This window comes from Gymnodraco acuticeps, unplaced genomic scaffold (assembly GCF_902827175.1).
Source record: "Gymnodraco acuticeps unplaced genomic scaffold, fGymAcu1.1, whole genome shotgun sequence".
Classification (NCBI taxonomy): domain Eukaryota; kingdom Metazoa; phylum Chordata; class Actinopteri; order Perciformes; family Bathydraconidae; genus Gymnodraco; species Gymnodraco acuticeps.
In genome coordinates this window covers 47,762-71,717 of record NW_022990556.1, presented here as the reverse complement: position 1 = coordinate 71,717, position 23,956 = coordinate 47,762, and the positions used below count along the sequence as shown (strand labels likewise).

The 23,956-nt window shown below is 41.5% G+C and overlaps 2 protein-coding genes across 2 annotated transcripts in view; both read left to right on the top strand.

Annotated features, from left to right (window-relative positions):
• Positions 1-852: 852 nt before the first annotated feature.
• Positions 853-12,653, top strand: LOC117553470 (extracellular serine/threonine protein kinase FAM20C-like; the record flags this gene model as incomplete). The annotated part of the gene is given in 9 exon segments (XM_034227404.1): positions 853-1,130; positions 1,570-1,756; positions 2,022-2,197; positions 6,145-6,223; positions 7,916-8,008; positions 8,252-8,367; positions 9,637-9,817; positions 10,446-10,555; positions 12,536-12,653. Coding segments are annotated over 9 exon segments (1,230 nt in total). The 3' UTR covers positions 12,550-12,653.
• Positions 12,596-23,956, top strand: part of LOC117553469 (dynein heavy chain domain-containing protein 1-like) — a gene marked incomplete at its 3' end in the record, with an annotated part of 59,115 nt that continues 47,754 nt past the window's right edge. Inside the window, exons 1-5 of the mRNA XM_034227403.1 lie at positions 12,596-12,946; positions 13,457-13,645; positions 15,315-15,518; positions 18,869-18,979; positions 19,115-19,271. Coding sequence (XP_034083294.1) covers positions 12,618-12,946; positions 13,457-13,645; positions 15,315-15,518; positions 18,869-18,979; positions 19,115-19,271 — 990 coding nt within the window. The remainder of the gene's footprint in view (positions 12,947-13,456; positions 13,646-15,314; positions 15,519-18,868; positions 18,980-19,114; positions 19,272-23,956) is intronic.

The following is a 23,956-nucleotide window of genomic DNA, read 5'->3' as shown; positions in this document are numbered from 1 at the left end:
GTGGTAAACATTAGGCATAGACCTCCAGTGGTTATCGTTAGGCACTGACCTCCAGTGGTAAACGTTAGGCATTGACCTCCAGTGGTTAACGTTAGGCTTTGAACACCAGTGGTTAACGTTAGGCATAGACCTCCAGTGGTTAACGTTAGATGTTGACCTCCAATGGTTAACGTTAGGCATTGACAACCAGTGGTAAACGTTAGGCATAGACCTCCAGTGGTTAACGTTAGGCGTTGACCTCCAGTGGTTAACGTTAGGCTTTGAACACCAGTGGTTAACGTTAGGCATAGACCTCCAGTGGTTAACGTTAGATGTTGACCTCCAATGGTTAATGTTAGGCATTGACAACCAGTGGTTATCGTTAGGCATTGACCTCCAATGGTAAACGTTAACCCAATGACCTTAATTGTTTAAAAGTTAGATATTGACATTTAATTGCCTGAGTTTTCGCCTTGTTTTGCAAATTGAGGGTTTACCATTCAGACAGGACTGACTGTTGTTAGTGTGCCATGTAAATCCAGAAGTCAGAGATCATTTATATTTATAAGTAACGTCACTTTGGTAGTTATTCTTAACTCAAACCACAATCCTTTCCATAACTTAAACAAGTAGTAAACTAACCGAGCAGTTGCGTGTGAAGAGTTTTGAGAATACTGTATGACTTACACTACAAGCATTAATTGGTAAAGGGATCTGGACACAAGAAATACGGAATATATTTTTAAAGATATCTCACAAATCGTTGATTGAGAATATGTTGCTCCCCACTATATCGCTTTTTCTCATACTCTTCTAACATGTTTTCTTTTAAATCTTTCTCACCTCCTTTCTCCTCCTACCTTCCCTCAGCAGGACAATGTTACGAATGCGCTATCGCTCCAGGACAATATGTCTTTCCTTGGCCTTCTTCACCGTTTTCTTCCACCTCCTGCTGGTGCTTGTCTCTCTTCCTATTAACCAGCAGTCCTGTGACCCCCCGCTGACCCCCAGGACCAACATCCTGAGAGAGCTGGCCCACAAAGACCAGTCCTCAGTGGGGAGCGATGGTCCAGCTGAGGCCTCCACTGGGAGACAGGCGTACAGTAAGGATGCCAGGATGGATTCCAGGAAGGATGCTAGTAAGGATACCAGTAAGGATGCCAGTTTTCAAAGTCAAAGGTTTTATTGTCATATGCACAAGGCTACAGTGTAGAAATGGCAATGAAAATCTAGTAAGGATGCCTGTAAGGATGCTAGTAAGGATGCCAGTAAGGATGCCAAAGTATTTTATCACCTTGGGGGAATTTCAAGTCCATCTTAAAGGACAGAGAACATGAAACCATTGGTCGATGTGATTGCTTTTGAATGTTTTCTGATAGTTTGTTTTATTTGCATATTGACTGGCTAATGTGCCATTTAATTTGTGTTTTACAGCTGTATTCGTCTGCCTGTATTGTTTGGTGTTCATTTGTTGTAACTTTGTTCTGCCCTCTGAAGAATATATTTTAATCTTAATGAGACCTGGTTAAATAAAGGATATATATAAAGGTCGTGAGCTAACACTCTCTGACGGGGTTGTATCTTTGAAAGGAGGTGGATTTGACCCGATGGACGTGTCCTCTGTCACTGAGCGATCTCTGGAGTCTGATCAGAGGAAGATGGAGGCTCTTTTTGATCATCCTCTCTACAACATGCCCGGCCTCCCCGTCCCCGAGGAGGACCGGCTGCTGAAAGTCAAACCAAGAGTCCATTCCAGTGACAAGAGCTCCCAGATGTGGTCAGTCGTCTCTACTTTGACAACTCTACTATCACTTTTTAACTCGCCTATTTTGCGGAGTTTATGTTCAATTAGTTCAAAATTATAATTTTGGAAATGACGTTATCATTTGAGCATAATAAAGCAGAAAGACTGCACTTTAATACTTGTTTCTTAATCGCAATAATGTGTTATGGAAGAAGTTATCACACATTATTCTTATATATTGTGCAGCCATTCTCTAGTACCACAAAGTTATCAGACTTCCCTCCCGGTTGTGTTTCAGGGTGAGTGTGAGTGAGGAGGATAACGAGGACGTCCGGTGGAACAGCAGCAGTGACTCTCACCCCCCCTGGCTGCGCTTCCATCTTGGTATTTCCCGCTGGCAGCTGTTCGCTCACCGGGACCAGAACATGGCGACGCTGACTCAGCAGATCGCCACGCAGAAAGTCGTCAGCGCAGGTGAGACACGAAACAAAATATACATACTTTATAACACCTATAATCCATTTTTGGAGAATTTTAACTTTTTCTCAGGAATTTTGACTTTGTTTCCGAATTTTGACTTTTTCTCAGAATTTTTATTTTATGGGACTTTTAACGTTTCCTCAGATTTTTTTGATTTTTCCAGATTTCGGACTGAATCTTGACTTTTTCTTAGAACTTATTTTTTTTTGGAATTTATACTTTTCTCCGGAATTTTGACTCTTTTTCCGAATCTTGAGTTTTCCTCCAAAATTATATTATTTTCTCAGATTTCTGAATGAAACATCTGGAAACCACATTCAGATCAATATCTAATTTACAAATTTACAAAGAAGAATAAATACGGTGAATTATACTGTATGTGTTAATATCCAAGTTCAAATATACACGAAGACGAACAGCGTGACAAATGATAAATAAACACTTTAAGGAATAGGCTAGCACTTAAATCTATGAAACAGCCTACGGAGGAGGTGAGAACAAATGTTGGGATGTGACCAAAAGTTACATTTTTTTAAAATTTGACTTTAGGTGAATAGTATGTCATAATATCCAAGTTCAAGTATACATGAACAGCTTTCTGGAATAGGCTAGTGTTTAAGGATAAAAAGAGCAAAAGCTAATTCTAAATCAGGCTACGGAAGAGGATTAGGCTCACCTGAGAACAACATTTGGGATGTGACCAAAAGTTTAAAAATGTTTTGGAATTTGACTTTAATCTTAGAATTTTAAGAATTTCCAGGTTTTTCTTTATTTCATACAAAATACATTTACAGATAATTTTTCTAAGAATTCTGACTTTTTTTCTAAGAATTCTGACTTTTTTCTCAATTAAATTCAATTAAATTCAAAACCTTTATTTATCCAGGTAAAATCCCATTGAGATCAATGATCTCTTTTTCAAGGGAGACCTGCAGCAGTAGGTTCCACAAGAAGACATAAACAACAGAACAACAAAAGGACATCATACAGCAAAATGTACAGGGATTACAATTTACATATTTAACCACAAGTACAGGTACCAACAGCATCTGATTTTGTAGCATCCAACCGAGCTTTAAAAACATGTAGTGGTACTAGCTTGGTAATTTTCATTACATTATTACATTACATTGCATTTAGCTGACGCTTTTGTCCAAAGCGACTTACAATAAGTACATTCGACCAGGAAGACACAACCTTGAAGAAAACAGAATCATATAAGTATATCAGGTTTCATAGAGCCAAACATTTCAAGTGCTACTCAACTGGCTTTAGGTAATCCAGTCCTTTATTGGTATAAAAGTGCTTCGTTAATCGTTCTAACGCTCGAAGTGGAGTCGAAAGAGATGAGTTTTCAGTTTGCGCCGGAAGATGTGCAAGCTATCTGCCGTCCTGATGTCAATGGGGAGCTCATTCCACCATCTTGGAGCCAGGATAGCAAACCCACGTGTTTTCGCCGATGGGAACTTGGGTCCCCCTCGCAGCGAGGGCGCAACGAGTCGTTTGGCTGATGCAGAGCGTAGTGCACGCGCTGGGGTGTACGGTTTAACCATGTCCTGGATGTAGGAAGGGCCAGATCCATTCGCAGCATGGTAAGCAAGTACCAGTGTCTTGAAGTGGATTCTAGCAGTTACCGGAAGCCAGTGAAGGGAGCGGAGGAGCGGAGTGGTGTGGGAGAATTTAGGAAGGTTGAAAACCAGACGAGCCGCTGCATTCTGGATGAGCTGCAGAGGTCGGATGGCACATGCAGGTAGACCAGCCAGGAGGGAGTTGCAGTAGTCTAGGCGTGAGATGATGAGAGCCTGGACCAGAACCTGAGTCGCTTTCTGAGTCAGCTTTCCATTCTTTTTGCAGACTGTTCCATGTTAGTGGAGCTGCACATCTAAAAGCTTTCTTCCCTAAGACAGTCCTAGCACTTGGCACATTTAATAAAACCACAGCATGCGATCTCAGGCAATAAGTACTTTCAATTCGCAGAGAGATCAGGGAGCAGATATAAGATGGTAGTTTATCCAACATGGCTTTGTAAATGAAAAAGTACCAGTGACTGAGCCTCCGTACAGTAAGTGATGGCATAACCGCCTTGGTATACAGGGTACAGTGATGCGTAAGTGCTTTACAATTTGTCAAAAATCTCAGTGCACTGTGATACGCAGCATCTAACTTGCTCAGGTAATTGGCAGGTGCATTCATATATAACAAATCACCATAATCCAGCACAGGTAAAAAGGTCACAGTGACTAGCCTTTTCCTGGCCTCAAGCGAGAAACAGGACTTATTTCTGTAAAAGAAACCTAGCCTAACCCTCAGCTTTTTAAGCAGGTTATTGACATGAAGTTTAAAAGTGAGACAGTCATCAATATGACTATATTATAACAATATGACCTCAATATTCTAACTTTTTAAGATTAAAGTCAGAACTGTATTTTATTTCTAACTTTGGCTCATATCCAAAGAAACAGTTCTCACGTGACCCTATCCTCTTCCCTAAACCGCCATGTGGGTCATCATAACCACAGGGTTTCACTTAGGGACCATCAATACATATGAATATGATGTAGGATAATTATAAAAAAATGTGGCCTACTGTATGTGGCACATCTTACACACAATTGCTGATGCCTTTTTAAAATATATTTAATTGGAGATTTTTTTCAATAGCTTCCACGTCATCTGATTCAGTGACTCTGAATACAAACAGGTACTATAGCTACACTTAATAACTACCTCTTTGCATTTGATTTGAGGTCTTTAGCTGTATTTTTCAGCAGTTTCTATTGAAAAGTCTCGATTATTTTCAATAGTGTGATTCAATTAACCTCTTGAATACATTTGTGTATGAAAAGCTTTTGTAAGACTGCAGCCGGCACAAGAAAGACATTTTCAAAAGGAACAGATCTATCAATTTAACCTAAAAGCCCTCAACCCAAACCTGCTGTGATGAAGGTGTGCATGGGCGGCACCAGAGATTTCTGTTGGGGTGCTGTAGGGTGGCTTGACGTTTCATAGAGGTTGCTCAAACATGTAGGCCGCAGTGGTTCTCAAAGTGTGGTCCGCGGACCACTGGTGGTCCGTGAGCGCCCCCTAGTGATCCGTGAGTATATTGGTAACATTTCACATTTTAAATAAATAAATTAGAGCTCTCTCGCGGGAATATCTCCGCAATGGAGCAAGCTTACGTTTCACTTTCGATTGCATGATATAGCCCAGTGCAACACCTTCATTACACATGTTGCCACTTGTTTGTACCATTTTCAGGCGATTTGTAATCTGTTCTAGAAAGACTATGTGATTTGGGATATTTGTGGAGTTAGGTGGTCCGCGAGTGTTTTTTTATTGGTCAAGTGGTCCTTGGTATGAAAACGTTTGAGAAACACTGATGTAGGGTTTCCCATTAATGTAGCTACCGGGCGCTACAGAGGAATGTTCTACTGCAACACTCCCAACACGCACGCACACAATACAGGATTTATTTTTAAACCAAAACAAACGACCAGTCAACTAAACGATTAATAGAAGACAGCCCTTAAACAAACAGGTTGAAACAAAGATGAAGAAATACTGAAATGATATATCGTTCTAAAAGATAAATGGATATCATGTACAGGAAAAACTTTGAGGATAAATCCTGTGACGCACGCTTGTGATGATGCTCTATATCACATGAGAGATGCTGGGAGCACTGATGGGAATGAATGCATCTAACACAATGTCACGCTAAATATAGCAGGAGACGTGGTGTGTGTGTGTGTGTGTGTGTGTGTGTGTGTGTGTGAGAGAGATGTGACACACTTGAAGCCTGTTATATGTCGGAGATGACGCACATGTTTTTGAGTGTGTCCATTAATGGCCAATGTGTTTTGTCACAGCATGTCATATGTGTGTGTGTGTGTGTGTGTTCACTGTGTTGCCATGGAAACGTTCTCTATGCTGGTTTTCAGTGCAGAAGTCCGGGGGGACGCAGCTGAAGCTGGTGATGACATTCACAAACTACGGACAGGCGCTGCTGAAGCCCATGAAGTGAGTCGGAAACACAACAGCTGAGAATCATCTGTGGAAATAAACACGGTGAAGCACAAGGGGAAGAATATTTAGTTATGAGCCTTTAGACAACTGAGACATTTATTGTTTTTGTAAATACTTGCAAGGACCATCTCTGCTCATCTCAAGTACATTTTACAGAAATTATTCAACACTTATTAGGATGATTCAATAATCTTTTAGGTAATTATTCTAAATGAGTTGTTATCCTCTCTAATCTGGAGATGTGCTGCTTATTATATACATATCAAAGTGAATATATTGACTGACAAAACTAAATATTTAAAAGACAACTCTTACTAACTGGAGTGGTCGTAAAAAATACATACAAATACATTTTCTAGACAAACCCACGAATCGAGGATAAATGTGTTGATTAATCAATAATGAAATAAACTGCTAGTTGCAGCTGGGCTGGGCACGTGGAAGAAACATATAATATCATGATATTTTGGACCACATACCTTAAAGGTCCCATGTCATGGCCATTTCTACTGATCATGATCCCATCGTTGAGGTCTACTAGAATAGATTCACATTGTTCATGTTCCAAACTCACATTGGTTTCTCACAGCATCTCTGTATAGTCTGTGTATTCACTCTCTGTCCTACACGGCTTGATGGAGCTCCTGCCCCCCCCCCCCCCCCCCCCCCCCCCCTGTGAGCCCACTGTGCTCTGATTGGTCAGCTCGCCCACTCTGTTCTGATGAGTCCACCACCGTTACAGCGGAACATCAGTGATTATGTGTCACAGTGGCGTTAGTTAGCAACCAGGAAATGACACTAGTGATGACAAACAGATGAGAATGCTGCGTGGGGTCTGGGGGCCGTGTTGGCGGGACGTTGCGGGGCTCGCTGCTCCGCCCTTTGAGGCTCGAGGAGCGGACAGTGTGAGCTGGCTTACTGGTGTTGTTCCCTGGTTGCTGCGTGGGGTCTACGGGACGGCGGGACACGGCGAGGCCCGCCGAGGCCCGGCCCGAGCACACACTCACACCCACAGCCAGGCTGAGTTCAGGCTGAGTTCCGCGGTGTCTCGCTGTCCCGTAGACCCCACGCAGCAACCAGGGAACAACACCAGTAAGCCATCTCACACTGTCCGCTCCTCGAGCCTCAAAGGGCGGAGCAGCGAGCCCCGCAACGTCCCGCCAACACGGCCCCCAGACCCCACGCAGCATTCTCATCTGTTTGTCATCACTAGTGTCATTTCCTGGTTGCTAACTAACGCCACTGTGACACATAATCACTGATGTTCCGCTGTAACGGTGGTGGACTCATCAGAACAGAGTGGGCGAGCTGACCAATCAGAGCACAGTGGGCTCACAGGGAGGGGGGGGGGGCAGGAGCTCCAACAAGGCGTTTAGGACAGAGAGTGAATACACAGACTATACAGAGATGCTGTGAGAAACCAATGTGAGTTTGGAACATTGAACAATGTGAATCTATTCTAGCAGACCTCAACGATGAAACTATGATCAGTAGAAATGGCCGTGACATGGACCTTTAAAACCAGGTAAAGACACATATTATGATAACTGAAATCTAAGACGATGTCTAGTCTCATTTCATAATATTTGACATGTCAATATATCCCCAGCTCTATTCAAAGCTTTAAGCAGAACAAGTTTAACTTGATCTCAAAATGCATTAAAGTTGAATGTGTCTGTCTGACAGGCAGGAGAGAGATGAAGAAACCAACTACAACCTGTACTACTTCTCAGACTTTGAGAGACACAACGCAGAGATCGCAGCGTTTCACCTGGACAGGTAAACATGCTTTCAACACTGCGTCAAAGTGTCTCTTTGTGAACTTCTTTTTATAGACAGTGATTTTTAGTTTTTATCTTGTCAATGTGTCGTTCTTCATTGTCTGTATGGTGACATTTCGTAGATAGGGGTCTAGGTGGTTCCCTGACACCTTTGGCCTTTTCCTTGATTCCTCCTCCTCTCCTCTCCTCCTCTTTTTATTGTATTTAACAAACAAATACATCCCCCCATCCTCCCCCTCAGGGTGCTGGGCTTCAGGAGAATTCCCCCTGTTGTTGGGAGGCTGGTGGATGTTGTGGAGGAAATTAAGGACGTGACGACAGACCGTAAACTGGCTCGGACCTTCTTCACTTCCCCAGGTACCGCTCACTCTCCCCTCCACTGATCATCTGACCCTCCACTGATCATCTGACCCTCCATTGATCATCTGACCCTCCCTCGATCATCTGACCCTCCCTCGATCATCTGACCCTCCATTGATCATCTGACCCTCCACTGATCACAGGTCCGGTTCCAGAACAAAATGACTCAGGGTGCATCTGAGATTAGAGAGGGTGCAGTGGTAAAGTGCTATTTTTATAAGTGGGGAGTGGACCTAACACCCTCTAGGGGGGTCCTCACCTCCTCTAGGAGGGTCCTCACCCTCTCTAAGGGGGTCCGGGGGCAAGCTCCCCCGCGAAGATTTTTTTTTGTCGAATGCAGCAGACAGGTCCAACAGGATGATGACAGAGGAGAGGGATGCAGTTTTGGCAGTGTGCAGTTCCTCCGTGACAGCAATGTCCAATAACTATAACTCTTAGCTTCCCACTGATATCAGGACAGCGGAGAGTTTACACATCTTGAAAAAAAACCTGTTTCGCTGACAATGGTCTTGTTTGTTGAAATTCTTGTTGTTGTCCTGAGTTTGAGTCTTTAGGGTTTATTGTTTGTTTAGAAGAATCAGAATCAGGTTTATCACCATGTTGACACGTACGAGGAATTTGACTTGATGTCGTGGTGTATAATTAAGACAAACATTAAAAACACAGGTAGAGAACTGTTTTTAGAAAACTTTAAAACAAATTATTACAAAAATAGCAAAATAAAATATAGCAGTATTTACATTGAAATAGAATACAATGTAAAATATGTGCAGTAAAAGAAAACAGATATTGTCAACATTGTGTGCATTAATGTAATGCATAGTCTGCTTTGTGCCTGAGGTCAAGTTTAAGTAAATATAACAGCTGTTGTTGTTGTTGTCCTGAGTTTCAGTCTTTATGGTGTACACACACACACACACACACACACACACACACACACACACACACACACACACACACACACACACACACACACACACACACACACACACACACACACACACACACACACACACACACACACACACACACACACACACACACACACACACACCACACACACACACACACACACACACACACACACACACACACACACACACACACACACACACACACACACACACACACACACACACACACACACAGCAGCAGCTCCCACATAACTGGAACCCTGGCTAAATGTAATGTAAAGTATGTCTTTGAATGCTCTTCTTATTCTCTCTCCTTCTCTCCTCTCATGTGTTCCCCTGTGGCGCCCCCCAGTGGGCAGTGTGTGTTTCTACGGCCAGTGTTCGTACTACTGCTCCACGGAGCACGCAGTGTGTGGTCGGCCCCGCCTGATGGAGGCCTCTCTGGGGGTCATGCTGCCCGACCTCTCCCTGGCCCCCCGCCGCACCTGGAGGTCCCCCTGGAGACGCTCCTACAGCCGCAGCAAGAGGGCCAAGTAATCATTATAATAATAATAATTCATTACATTTTCTTTGTAGGTCCTTTCTGTCTCTTTGGGGTCATTTTCAATACTTTTTTAGCCAACTGGAGTCCCTTAAGATTCAAGATTCAAGGCTTTATTATCATGTGCACATTAGCAGAGATGGCAAAAGTACACACGTCCTTTACTCAAGCAGAAGTACAGATATCTTGGTTGGTGATTGGCTAATGGTTACACAAGACACAACATCGTTATGACATCACAAAGTGGCCAACATTTGAACAAATGGAAATAGGGCAAGAAGAGTCTACAAGTAAATGGAATATGATATGTTAGATAAATAATTAGCAAACAGATGAATGCTTTTGTAAATGTCCTTTTGCAGCACCATATCTCCTCCCCTAAACCTTAAAGCCCAAATATGAGACCAAATAAGGGTTTCAAATGGATCAAAAATAAGATGTCATTCTGGCATCTGAATTATGTGTGTTGCAGAAAATGAGACTTGGTAAAGTAAGGGTTTATTTTTCAGTTAAATGAAATAGAAAACACTTTGACTGACGAGATCAAGGCCTTTTTTCATGCATTACAGTGGTATATATACACAATGAATGTAGTGTTGAGTTAATTGATGTGTGTTCAGGTGGGAGACAGACCCAGATTACTGCTCCTCAGTGAAAAAGACCCCTCCATATAACAAAGGCACGAGGCTGCTGGACTTCATGGATATGGTGATTCTGGACTTCCTGATGAGTACGTAGCGATCAGAGCATTTTAAACGCCTTATTGGTGTTGGCTTCATATTAAATCACATATTAAATTCTATGGACAAAACCTTTAAAATATGAAAAATGTTAAAATGTATGTTTGTGCCTCAGAAAATACTCAAACTACGCTTTGACCTCTAAGAGTTTTTACCCAGGAAGTTTAGGAAACACTTTGAGGAGTTCCTGCACTGCTCTGATTTCAGTTGAACTGGATTTTCCTGTGGTTTTACCGGCTCTTACCGACTCTCACTGACTCTTACCGGCTCTTACCGGACAAATAAACTCCAGTAAATCGAATATTATTAGCAGTTTGAAAACCCCGTGACGTTCGCTTACTTCTGGAGTTAACTGACAGTTACCATGGCAACGCGCCGTCTCCATGGCTACTCCCTGACGGCAGACGACAGGTAAGAAAGTCTGAAGATAGTTTGTTGTCCTCCTCCTGTTAGCTAGAGAGCTGATTTAAAGTACTTTTTTTAACTTTAGAAACGCCACTAAGTGTTTTCTTACCACCGTGGAGATGTTACCTGGAGTTCAGCCGTGTTTAAACAGCAGGTGAGAAACAGTGAGAGAGAGAGTAACGGCTCTGATTCACTGCTGCTAGGAGAGCTAGCTGGTGTTAGCTACCACAAAGTGTTAGCTAACTTTATTTATTCATTTTAAATACAATGTAGTTGAAGTGGAATATTTAAGTGAGACGTCCTCATTTTGCTGTGAAATGTATTTAAAGTTCTTGAAGTAAATGTAGTTGTAAAAGTATTGGCTGTACAGTAATATGTAGTGAAAGTACTTAAGGTATAGTATTCATGGTGTAGTCAAATATAGTCAAAGTACTTGAAGTGTATTGGCTGTACAGTAATATGTAGTGAAAGTACTTAAGGTATAGTATTCATTGTGTAGTCAAAGTACTTGAAGTGTATGGCTGTACAGTAATATGTAGTGAAAGTACTTAAGGTATAGTATTCATTGTGTAGTCAAAGTATTTGAAGTGTATTGGCTGTACAGTAATATGTAGTGAAAGTACTTAAGGTATAGTATTCATTGTGTAGTCAAAGTACTTGAAGTGTACTGGCTGTACAGTAATATGTAGTGAAAGTACTTAAGGTATAGTATTCATTGTGTAGTCAAAGTACTTGAAGTGTATTGGCTGTACAGTAATATGTAGTGAAAGTACTTAAGGTATAGTATTCATTGTGTAGTCAAAGTACTTGAAGTGTACTGGCTGTACAGTAATATGTAGTGAAAGTACTTAAGGTATAGTATTCATTGTGTAGTCAAAGTACTTGAAGTGTATTGGCTGTACAGTAATATGTAGTGAAAGTACTTAAGGTATAGTATTCATTGTGTAGTCAAAGTACTTGAAGTGTACTGGCTGTACAGTAATATGGAAAGTACTTAAGGTATAGTATTCATTGTGTAGTCAAAGTATTTGAAGTGTACTGGCTGTACAGTAATATGTAGTGAAAGTACTTAAGGTATAGTATTCATTGTGTAGTCAAAGTATTTGAAGTGTACTGGCTGTACAGTAATATGTAGTGAAAGTACTTAAGGTATAGTATTCATTGTGTAGTCAAAGTACTTGAAGTGTACTGGCTGTACAGTAATATGGAAAGTACTTAAGGTATAGTATTCATTGTGTAGTCAAAGTACTCTTTGTGCAGTGAAAAAGGCACCAATGTGGTTATATGTTCAGCATTTGATAGACCTGATTTATCCCAAGGGTTTGTTAAAGCAGCATTTTGATAGAATGCTTTTTTAGACCACAAATCATTTATCATTGAGTTTTGATGCTATTTAATTGAATAATTGTTGGTTACAGTAAAGAACTTGTTCTATGTAGACAAAGCTAACTTAATGTAAATCTGTATGTCTATGTGGTTTGTGGCTTGTTAACATGACACAGGATAGTTCCTACATGCAAATGATTCACGCTTCATGCATTTCCCTTTTTTGATTTGTCTTTCAGATATACCAGCGTAAATGTAGACCTCCAACACACCGTTTGTATTAGCTAACCTCCTGATGGTGTTCACAGAGAGGTGAGCAGCATGTTAGCTAACTCAGAGAAGAGATCCCCGGATGGAGCCTCTCAAAGCAAACACATCTCCAGGTCTGGATCCAGGGTGAAGAAGGGGACTCTTCTTCCTCCTCTCTCCCCTGAACCCCCTCCTCTCTCAGTGCCCAGGCCTCTCTTCAGCCTCCCCCCTCTCCCCTCTGACAGACCTCTCTCTGTGATGGATCTCCCTCGCCTCATCGCACAGGTCGGACCTCAGAGAGCCAGAGGGGACACAAAGTGGAGCGAAGGACCCCGAATGATGGCCTCAGCGCTGGGGGCCGACATCCCCATCAGAACTCCTGATGAGAGCACAGCACACAGGTACTTGAAAACATATTGGGTATGAGTGTCTTTACTTCAAATCTGTGAGAGGCAAGTCAAAATAATAATTCTGGTGATCTGAATTTTGAGTCTGATTTGTAGTTTTCTCAGAATCAGGTTTATAGCCAGGAACATATACAAGCAATTATGTAGGATAACGATAACAAATAGAAAGGTTATAACAAGCAAATATTTTATAACAATTTCACATTAATCAAAAGAAGAAACATAACAAAAAGTAGTGCAGTGAATATATGACGACGTACAGTATCATTTATTTTAAAGTGGAGGGCTGTGGAGAAATGTGCAATATTCAAAATGATCACCAAATGTTTTTCTCACTTTCCTCCCAGAGCTTCGACAGATTCTTTATTTATCTAATGTTACATATTTTGCTGATTTATTTTATAGATACAATACTTTTATCACACCAATAATGACGGTATGTAATTGGACAAAGTGTGTCATGGCCTTCGACACACTGCGTTACACTCTGTTTTATTGTCTCAGTCTCACAGAGAAAGCTGAATCAACCAAAGTCCCAACATGTAGGGGTAAAAAGATAAAGGCTGTGAAGAATGAGAAACCAGCTCCAGATCCTCTCAGCGGCACAGAGGTGTTTCAAATGTTCACCGAGAGGAGAGGCAGACGAGAGCTGGAGCTGTTCTACCTGAAGGAAGTGGAGGGAGACTCTTACAGGTCAACCCAAGCAGATATCTCACACGTTTGTATAGAAATCCTATAGAGATGTGAACATGTGATAGAGCCAGGTTCATATTCATGTTGTTGACATATTAGTCAAAGGTTTCCACAGAGGAAGTCTCTTCGTGTCCCTGCATACTTTAGAAACATCTGCCATAAGAAGCCATTTCCTGCATGTTTGTAGTTATAAAGAGTGTCTAAATAATAAGCATTGAGATCGAGGCTTTTAGATTGTAGTAAAGTGAGACAGTAACAACATGTGTGTCAGAGTTCCTGTTAGAATATTTTTTCGCCGGCCAACATGTTCGTTAAAGTTTAAATCTTCCGGAGAAAATGAGAAAAGTGCCGGTCAAAGGTCTTCTTTGCTATTTATTGAGCTTTAAAACAAATTGATATGATTCGATATTAAACAAACTAATAATAGTAGATTAACTACATTATTCAAAAGTGAACAGTAACTTACAATAACACGGGAATAATAAACGGAGCGCTCTCCCTCTCCTGACAGCCCGTCAGTATCATGCAGCTCGCGGATCAGTAATGAGTGACCCGACAGTCAAACTAAACATATCTATAACTAGTTACGGTAGTTTGAGAGGTCACTAAAATAGCTACGTGTGATATTCTAACCTGAAGTGTGTGTTTTGTCCGCTCACCGCTGCATGTGATCATGCAGAGCTGCGTGTCGACTCGTCAGCAGCAGCTGATCTCTCTCTCCCATCAGATTAGACTTCACTCGCGTTTATGTCCATATCGATCAGACCCAGCTAGTTCTAGCTAATGATATGACTACCTGCTTATTAAAAGACACCTAAACAATAAGCGTCGCTATGCAACCGGGTGAGGCCACAAAGTATAGCGCAGCATTATGCATTTGTTTACATGCCCACCGGAACCCCGAGGCATTACCAACAGATCAACGCACAATCAACCCATCCAGGACATCTCTTTCTCCACATTAAGTGTTAGACATTAGAGTTGACTATTCTCATCCGTCACATAATCATTTGTGTCACTTAAGTGGCGCAACTGATGCGGTGCTAAAGGGAAATTATGTTGACCGGAGAGATTTGGATTTGCCGGTCTTCAGCATATTTTACTGGTCATACTGTGATGTGGGGTTAATACAATGTCAGAAAAAAGTTAAACAATCTGGAATTTTTACGTCTTCAAATGTCTTCTTTTGTCCAACCCACAATCCAAATCTCACAGATATTTGTTCAACTTTAATCGGCACATTGAAGAAGCTGAAACCAGTGATTTTTGAAATTTTAAAGGGGACCTATCATGCAAAAGTCACTTTTTGATGTCTCTCTACATCAACATGTGTCCCCGGTGCGTCGGGAAACTCACGCAGCATCAGCAAATAAAACCCTCTCTCTTTTCCTCCGTAAACAAATCTCTAAAAACGGGGGAACAACGGAGTTGATCCAGATTTGAGTCCGATATGACGTAATATCTGAAATGTGGACCCACGGCCCAATCAGAAAGTTGCTATCAGAAGAGGATATAGACACACAAACAGACAAAGAGAGTGGAATAAACTCCTGGATGTGGATTTGAGGGGTTTTCTCAGTGGAAGCTAAACAGCCCAAAACCTCTACATGTAACTGATGTTTCTTGCCTTTAAACTATGAATACATATGAATGTTTCCTCCTTCTTTAGACCCTACGACCTGCGGGTGGTGCCCTGCAGTGCAGCGGGATCTGAACACTACATCTTCTCTCCTCACTCTGTTCTCCATGTGACACAAAGAGGATATGGAGGTTTGCTCAGTCTGTCAGAGTGGTTCAGAGAGTCAGTTCTGTGGAGGGATCTGCAGGAAATCCCCTTCTTCAGAGACTTCCCACTGAGGAGAGCTTTCACCAGGTCAGAGCACTCTTTAAAGTAGAGACTCTACGTACTGATATACACCTGAACATCAGCAGGAGAGGACTCTTTAAAGTAGAGACACTACATACTGATATACACCTGAACATCATCAGGAGAGGACTCTTTAAAGTAGAGACATTACATACTGATATACACCTGAGCATCAGCAGGAGAGGACTCTTTAAAGTAGAGACACTACATACTGATATACACCTGAACATCAGCAGGAGAGGACTCTTTAAATTAGAGACACTACATACTGATATACACCTGAGCATCAGCAGGAGAGGACTCTTTAAAGTAGAGACACTACATACTGATATACACCTGAACATCAGCAGGAGAGGACTCTTTAAAGTAGAGACACTACATACTGATATACACCTGAACATCAGCAGGAGAGGACTCTTTAAAGTAGAGACACTACATACTGATATACACCTGAACATCAGCAGGAGAGGACTCTTTAAAGTAGAGACACTACATACTGATATACACCTGAACATCAGCAGGAGAGGACTCTTTAAAGTAGAGACACTACATACTGATATACACCTGAACATCAGCAGGAGAGGACTCTTTAAAGTAGAGACACTACATACTGATATATACCTGAACATCAGCAGGAGAGGACTCTTTAAAGTAGAGACACTACATACTGATATACACCTGAACATCAGCAGGAGAGGACTCTTTAAAGTAGAGACACTACATACTGATATACACCTGAGCATCAGCAGGAGAGGACTCTTTAAAGTAGAGACACTACATACTGATATACACCTGAACATCAGCAGGAGAGGACTCTTTAAAGTAGAGACACTACATACTGATATACACCTGAACATCAGCAGGAGAGGACTCTTTAAAGTAGAGACACTACATACTGATATACACCTGAACATCAGCAGGAGAGGACTCTTTAAAGTAGAGACACTACATACTGATATATACCTGAACATCAGCAGGAGAGGACTCTTTAAAGTAGAGACACTACATACTGATATACACCTGAACATCAGCAGGAGAGGACTCTTTAAAGTAGAGACACTACATACTGATATACACCTGAACATCAGCAGGAGAGGACTCTTTAAAGTAGAGAATCTACATACTGATATACACCTGAACATCAGCAGGAGAGGACTCTTTAAAGTAGAGAATCTACATACTGATATACACCTGAACATCAGCAGGAGAGGACTCTTTAAAGTAGAGACACTACGTACTGATATACACCTGAACATCAGCAGGAGAGGACTCTTTAAAGTAGAGACACTACGTACTGATATACACCTGAACATCAGCAGGAGAGGACTCTTTAAAGTAGAGACACTACATACTGATATACACCTGAACATCAGCAGGAGAGGACTCTTTAAAGTAGAGACACTACATACTGATATACATCTGAACATCAGCAGGAGAGGACTCTTTAAAGTAGAGACACTACATACTTATATACACCTGAACATCAGCAGGAGAGAACTCTTTAAAGTAGAGACACTACATACTGATATACACCTGAACATCAGCAGGAGAGGACTCTTTAAAGTAGAGACACTACATACTGATATACACCTGGACATCAGCAGGAGAGGACTCTTTAAAGTAGAGACACTACATACTGATATACACCTGAACATCAGCAGGAGAGGACTCTTTAAAGTAGAGACACTACATACTGATATACACCTGAACATCAGCAGGAGAGGACTCTTTAAAGTAGAGACACTACATACTGATATACACCTGAACATCAGCAGGAGAGGACTCTTTAAAGTAGAGACACTACATACTGATATACACCTGAACATCAGCAGGAGAGGGCTCTTTAAAGTAGAGACACTACATACTGATATATACCTGAACATCAGCGGGAGAGGACTCTTTAAAGTAGAGACACTACATACTGATATACACCTGAACATCAGCAGGAGAGGACTCTTTAAAGTAGAGACACTACATACTGATATACACCTGAACATCAGCGGGAGAGGACTCTTTAAAGTAGAGACACTACATACTGATATACACCTGAACATCAGCAGGAGAGGACTCTTTAAAGTAGAGACACTACATACTGATATACACCTGAACATCAGCGGGAGAGGACTCTTTAAAGTAGAGACACTACATACTGATATACACCTGAACATCAGCAGAAGAGGACTCTTTAAAGTAGAGACACTACATACTGATATACACCTGAACATCAGCAGGAGAGGACTCTTTAAAGTAGAGACACTACATACTGATATACACCTGAACATCAGCGGGAGAGGACTCTTTAAAGTAGAGACACTACATACTGATATATACCTGAACATCAGCGGGAGAGGACTCTTTAAAGTAGAGACACTACATACTGATATACACCTGAACATCAGCAGGAGAGGACTCTTTAAAGTAGAGACACTACATACTGATATACACCTGAACATCAGCGGGAGAGGACTCTTTAAAGTAGAGACACTACATACTGATATACACCTGAACATCAGCAGGAGAGGACTCTTTAAAGTAGAGACACTACATACTGATATACACCTGAACATCAGCAGGAGAGGACTCTTTAAAGTAGAGACACTACATACTGATATACACCTGAACATCAGCGGGAGAGGACTCTTTAAAGTAGAGACACTACATACTGATATACACCTGAACATCAGCAGGAGAGGACTCTTTAAAGTAGAGACACTACATACTGATATACACCTGAACATCAGCAGGAGAGGACTCTTTAAAGTAGAGACACTACATACTGATATACACCTGAACATCAGCAGGAGAGGACTCTTTAAAGTAGAGACACTACATACTGATATACACCTGAACGTCAACCGTCGAGGACTCTTTAAAGTAGAGACACTACTTACTGATATACACCTGAACGTCAACCGTAGAGGACTCTTTAAAGTAGAGACACTACATACTGATATACACCTGAACATCAGCAGGAGAGGACTCTTTAAAGTAGAGACACTACATACTGATATACACCTGAACATCAGCAGGAGAGGACTCTTTAAAGTAGAGAATCTACATACTGATATACACCTGAACATCAGCAGGAGAGGACTCTTTAAAGTAGAGACACTACATACTGATATACACCTGAACATCAGCAGGAGAGGACTCTTTAAAGTAGAGACACTACATACTGATATACACCTGAACATCAGCAGGAGAGGACTCTTTAAAGTAGAGAATCTACATACTGATATACACCTGAACATCAGCAGTAGAGGACTCTTTAAAGTAGAGACACTACATACTGATATACACCTGAACATCAGCAGTAGAGGACTCTTTAAAGTAGAGACACTACGCTTCTTTTGCAGGTGGCGGAGAAATGTCCATAAAGTCATCTTTCAGCGCAGGTGTAAGGATCTTCAAGATGTTCTGCTTATCGCTGTGCCTCAGTTCAGAAATGCTCTTCTTCTGTTCAACAGGTGAGTCACACTGCGTGCAGACCAATACATAACTAATAAGAAAAACGTTCTGTTTTAAGTGCATCAATACTGGACGTGATAAGCTTTAACAGTGGTTGTTCAGATCAGCTGGTAATGACACTAAATGTTCTCCAGAACCATTGAGGAGGTGAAAGGGACCCACTGGCTGCCTCAGGAGGAGAATACATCTTTCACTTTGCTGGAATTTAAGGATGTTCTGATGACCATGAATCAGGAGTGTCTGCAGATATTAGAGAAGTTATCACAGTACCGTGCTGCCATCCTAAATAAGGTAGGAACAAGTGGATTCAAAATCTAACAGCTTTGATAGCTGACAATAGTTTATAATCTATCAAGTCTGGCAGCAGCTTGATGTTATATGCACCAGATCAAGTTCTGCTTCATACAGCTGGTTGTGCTTTGAAAGATCAGCTGCAGTTAAGAATTGTGGAAATCAGACTTTTTCTTATAATTTTGACTTATTTTCAGAATTATGACTTTTTTTCTTAAAGTTTTGACTTTTTCATAAAATGTTGACATTTTCTTCGAATTTTTACTTTTTCCCATAATTTTTACTTTTTTGTCAGAAATCTGACGTTTTCTTCGAATTTTTACATTTTTCAGAATATCTCTGAAATGAAACTTTATTATTAAAATGTAACCTGTATTTCACTGTGTATCCACCCTTTCAACAGCTCTAATTCCCTAAATTGTATATACAAGTACTTTGCAAACGTATAATGTACGATGTTAACATCTCATTAGTAGTAGGTAACTAACATGGTGTAATCTGACTTCAATTATATTGTGTATTTTATACAAATACTCTTTAGACATATCTTTCAAAGTTTATATACATACAGTATATATATATATTTACGGTCATGTGCAATGCCTTGTTATTTTTTATTTAAATTTTGTACAGGCTAAAGACACAAACATGGACATAACAATACCTTATAAGAGATGACATACCCATCTCAGACAAAAACAAAACAACAAAAACAGAATGAATAAAGATACAGTCAGGGGGATCACTTCAACATTTCACAAACAAAAGTAGGTTGACAACCAAAAGCCACCAAAAACACAACATGGCATATTTATTGTTCCTTTAATCCCACTCTTCGTTAGAGCTCATTATTTCACATTTCATGGCGTGTTGAGCCTTTGATTTATTTTTTATCTACTCTTCAAACTCTTCGAATATTAAAGAGTGTAAATGTAAATTCAATATTGAGTGTCTTCAGCCAATTTCGAATCTTTGACCACAGACTTGAAACATATGGACAATAACAAAATAAATGCATCTGAGGCCTGTACGACGAAGCCGGTTCAACCTAACCTGGATATGTTTGAGTTAGCCGGTTGGCCTAATCCAAAACATACGCGCTCTCGCTAAACTGTACTACGACGCTGGTTATCAAGTGGATCGCTCAAGCCAGCCGTGTCCTATCTAGTTAGGTGTTCACATGAGAGGGGTGGTATCTGGAGCATTCGACCAATCACAAACATGGAGAAGCGCACTGACAGCGCAGCGTCATACTTCCTGACTTCCTGTCAACTATAATATTATAGTAATAGACGGGCCGTAACGTAACGGACGCACCTGCCTTTTACTTTTTCCTGCGGAGGGCCGAGTCCCGTTCAACTCACTAGCAACACAGAGTGGGCTTCGCTCGTGTGGAGGCTACTGCCAACTGTCATCGCCGGCGCCGAGCCCTGGGCCAGTAGTCCGGGCCCCGTCTATCCAGGACGGGTTTCCATCGGCGGATCGGGTAGGCCTATGCTTACCTGCTGAGTGGATCTTGCCCGCTCTTCCCCTCTGACTATTACGATGGCGTATTTTCCTGTGTTCCTCTGCCTTGTCGTGGCATGGAGTTTTAGCGGCTATGCTATCGGCAACCCAGACTCTTTACGCCCGCGGCTGGTTACCGCAGATGGTGTGACATCCACACGGGGCCATGAACATAATGTGTCGCATGTGATTCGTTTTGGAATTGTTTCTCATTGGAATTACTGCCCCTGGGTTCGCGAGATCTGTTGTTTTCCTGGGGCCTTCACCGTGGGAAACCCTACAGATGCCCTTTGCCAGTATTCTTCTTCTAACTCTTCTAGTCTCCCGACTATAACGAAATTTAAGCAGAAGTGCTTAATCATGTTGCTTCTACTTCTGTCTGGTATTCAGCCTAATCCTGGTCCTTTAATGGCATGTAATACCCCAACGGACTTTAAGAACTTGTCTGGGTTACACATCATCCATGTAAATGCTCGCAGCCTGCTTCCCAAAATGGATATGTTGCGAATTTGGTCAGAGTCAACTGGAGCTGATCTAATTATTGTTTCTGAGACTTGGCTTTCAAAGAAAATATTGGATAAAGATGTCGGAATTGACGGCTTCAATATTTATCGTTCGGACCGCCCCAGGAAAGGTGGTGGCGTGGCGATTTACGTAAAACATAATCTTGCTGCACAGGTCATCTTCTCCAAATCTGCTGTTAAGCAGTTTGAAATCTTAGCACTAAAGATTGATTTATCTGGTGGTCAGTTTTTAACTGTTGTTGGTTGCTATAGGCCCCCTTCTGCTACAAACGACACATTATCCTCGCTAATGCAGCTTTTATCTCAACTACAGTTTAAGGAAATCATCCTGGTAGGTGATTTTAACTGGGACTGGCTTTCACCAGTGTCTGATGATTTTAAAATGCATTGTATGTCGCTAAATTGTACACAATTAATTCAAAGTCCTACTCGTCTTAACACCAGGTGTCTAAATAAATCATCTCTTATCGATCTTTTAATTACTAATCAATCCCATAAATATACTGCAACCGGGGTCTTTGCTAATGACCTAAGTGATCATTGTCTAGTTGGTGCTATTAGGGATACCAAAATCCCCCGTACCAAACCCTGTGTTGTTCTGAAAAGAAATGTTAAGCACTTTATAGAGCAAGCCTTTCTTCATGACTTAGTTCATTTAAAATGGGATCGTATTTTATTGATTGGTGATGTTGACCATGCTTGGAAGTATTTTTATGACAGTTTTAGTTATTTTTTAGATAAACATGTTCCGTTTCGCCGGTTCAGGGTGAAGGGCCGTGATAACCCCTGGTCCACTTCTGATCTGGCAGCCCTCTTACGCAAGAGGAATCTCCTTTGGGCTGCTGCGAGGAAGACAGGTTCTGAGGCTGACTGGCTTCTTTTTCGTCAACTGCGTAATCGCTGTACTGCTTCCATTAAAAAAGCTAAAAGCGATGTTTACTTATCCCAGACCACAGACAGTTTAAACGATCCTAGGAGATTTTGGCATACCATAAAATCCCTCTCTGCCAGCTCTCGCTCCTTAGAGCTGCCTCCTAACATTGTTGTTGACTCCACCCCTGTGTCAAATAAGACAGAGATGCTTAATTGTTTTAATAAACATTTGATTGCCTCCAGTTCCTTGTTTGACACATTATCTTTTGGTAAATCATCTCCCTCCATCACCACCAGTCATGCCACTAGTAGCCACACTTTCTCCTTCAACCCCTTCAATGTTGGGGAGGTTTGTAAGGCTCTAAAGGGCCTAGACCCCAAAAAATCAGCAGGTCCGGACGATCTCCCCCCTTATTTCTTACGGCTAGCTGCAGATATTATAGCCAAACCACTTTGTCATGTTTTTAATCTTTCTATAACAAGCAATGTCATTCCAGATGTTTGGAAAACTGCAAATGTTCTCCCCTTATTGAAAGGTGGTGATCCCATGGTGATGAATAATTACAGACCAATTTCCAAGCTCTCTATTTTAGCTAAAGTACTTGAAAGGCTGGTGAATGATCAAATCAAAGAATATTTAAGCTTGAACAACATTCTATCTCCTCACCAGTCGGGCTTTAGGAAGCAGCACAGTACAGTAACGGCTGCTTTGAAAGTAGTGAATGACATTGTTGAAGGCTTGGACGCAAAGAGCTACTGTGCTGCCCTTTTTATAGACTTATCCAAGGCATTTGATACTGTGGACCATGGCATTCTGTGCCAGAAGCTATCCCATATAGGCCTGTCTGACCAAGCTGTTGGTTGGTTTGCAAACTATCTTTCAAATCGCAAGCAATGTGTAAAATTCAGCGGTCTCTCCTCAAGCTTTCTTAATGTGCCCAGAGGCGTTCCTCAAGGTTCGGTCTTGGGACCGACCCTTTTTACTATTTATATAAATGATGTGGGTCAAAGTATGGATGCGTCTGTACATCTATATGCAGATGATACTGTTGTGTACTGTTGTGCTAGCACTGTTGCCCTTGCATTTGAACGTCTGCAGTCTGCTTTTGACACTTTTCAGTCACATCTGTTCCACCTTAGGTTGGTGTTAAATTCAGATAAGACAAAAGTCATGTTGTTTTCCAATAAGAAAAAGTTACCAACTGTTCTTCCCTGCATCATGTCTGCACAGCATAACCCCATTGAAGCTGTTAACACCTACAGATACTTAGGCATCACCATAGATGAAAATCTCTGCTTCAAACCACACATTGACAATCTTTTAAGGAAATTGAAATTAAAGCTGGGATTCCTTTTTAGAAATAAGGCCTGCTTCTCCACAAGTGCGAGGAAACGGCTTGTAGCTGCCACATTTTTGCCGCTCTTGGACTACGGGGATGTTGTGTACATGAACGCCTCAGCTCACTCCCTTCATCTGCTGGACGCTGTTTACCATGGGGCTCTGAGGTTCATAGCCAACTGTAAACCCCTCACACACCACTGCACGCTGTACGCTTTAGTCAACTGGACATCACTATCAATGCGCAGGTCACTGCACTGGTTCAAACTCATCTATACCGCTATGCTTGGACTGCTGCCCCTCTACATATCCACTTACATATCACACAAACAGTACAGCTATAGACTAAGATCTCAACATTACATCACTCTGTCCGTCCCCTCAGTACGCACGGTGCTTGGGGAAAAAGCCATATCGTACTCTGCCCCCTCGACCTGGAACAC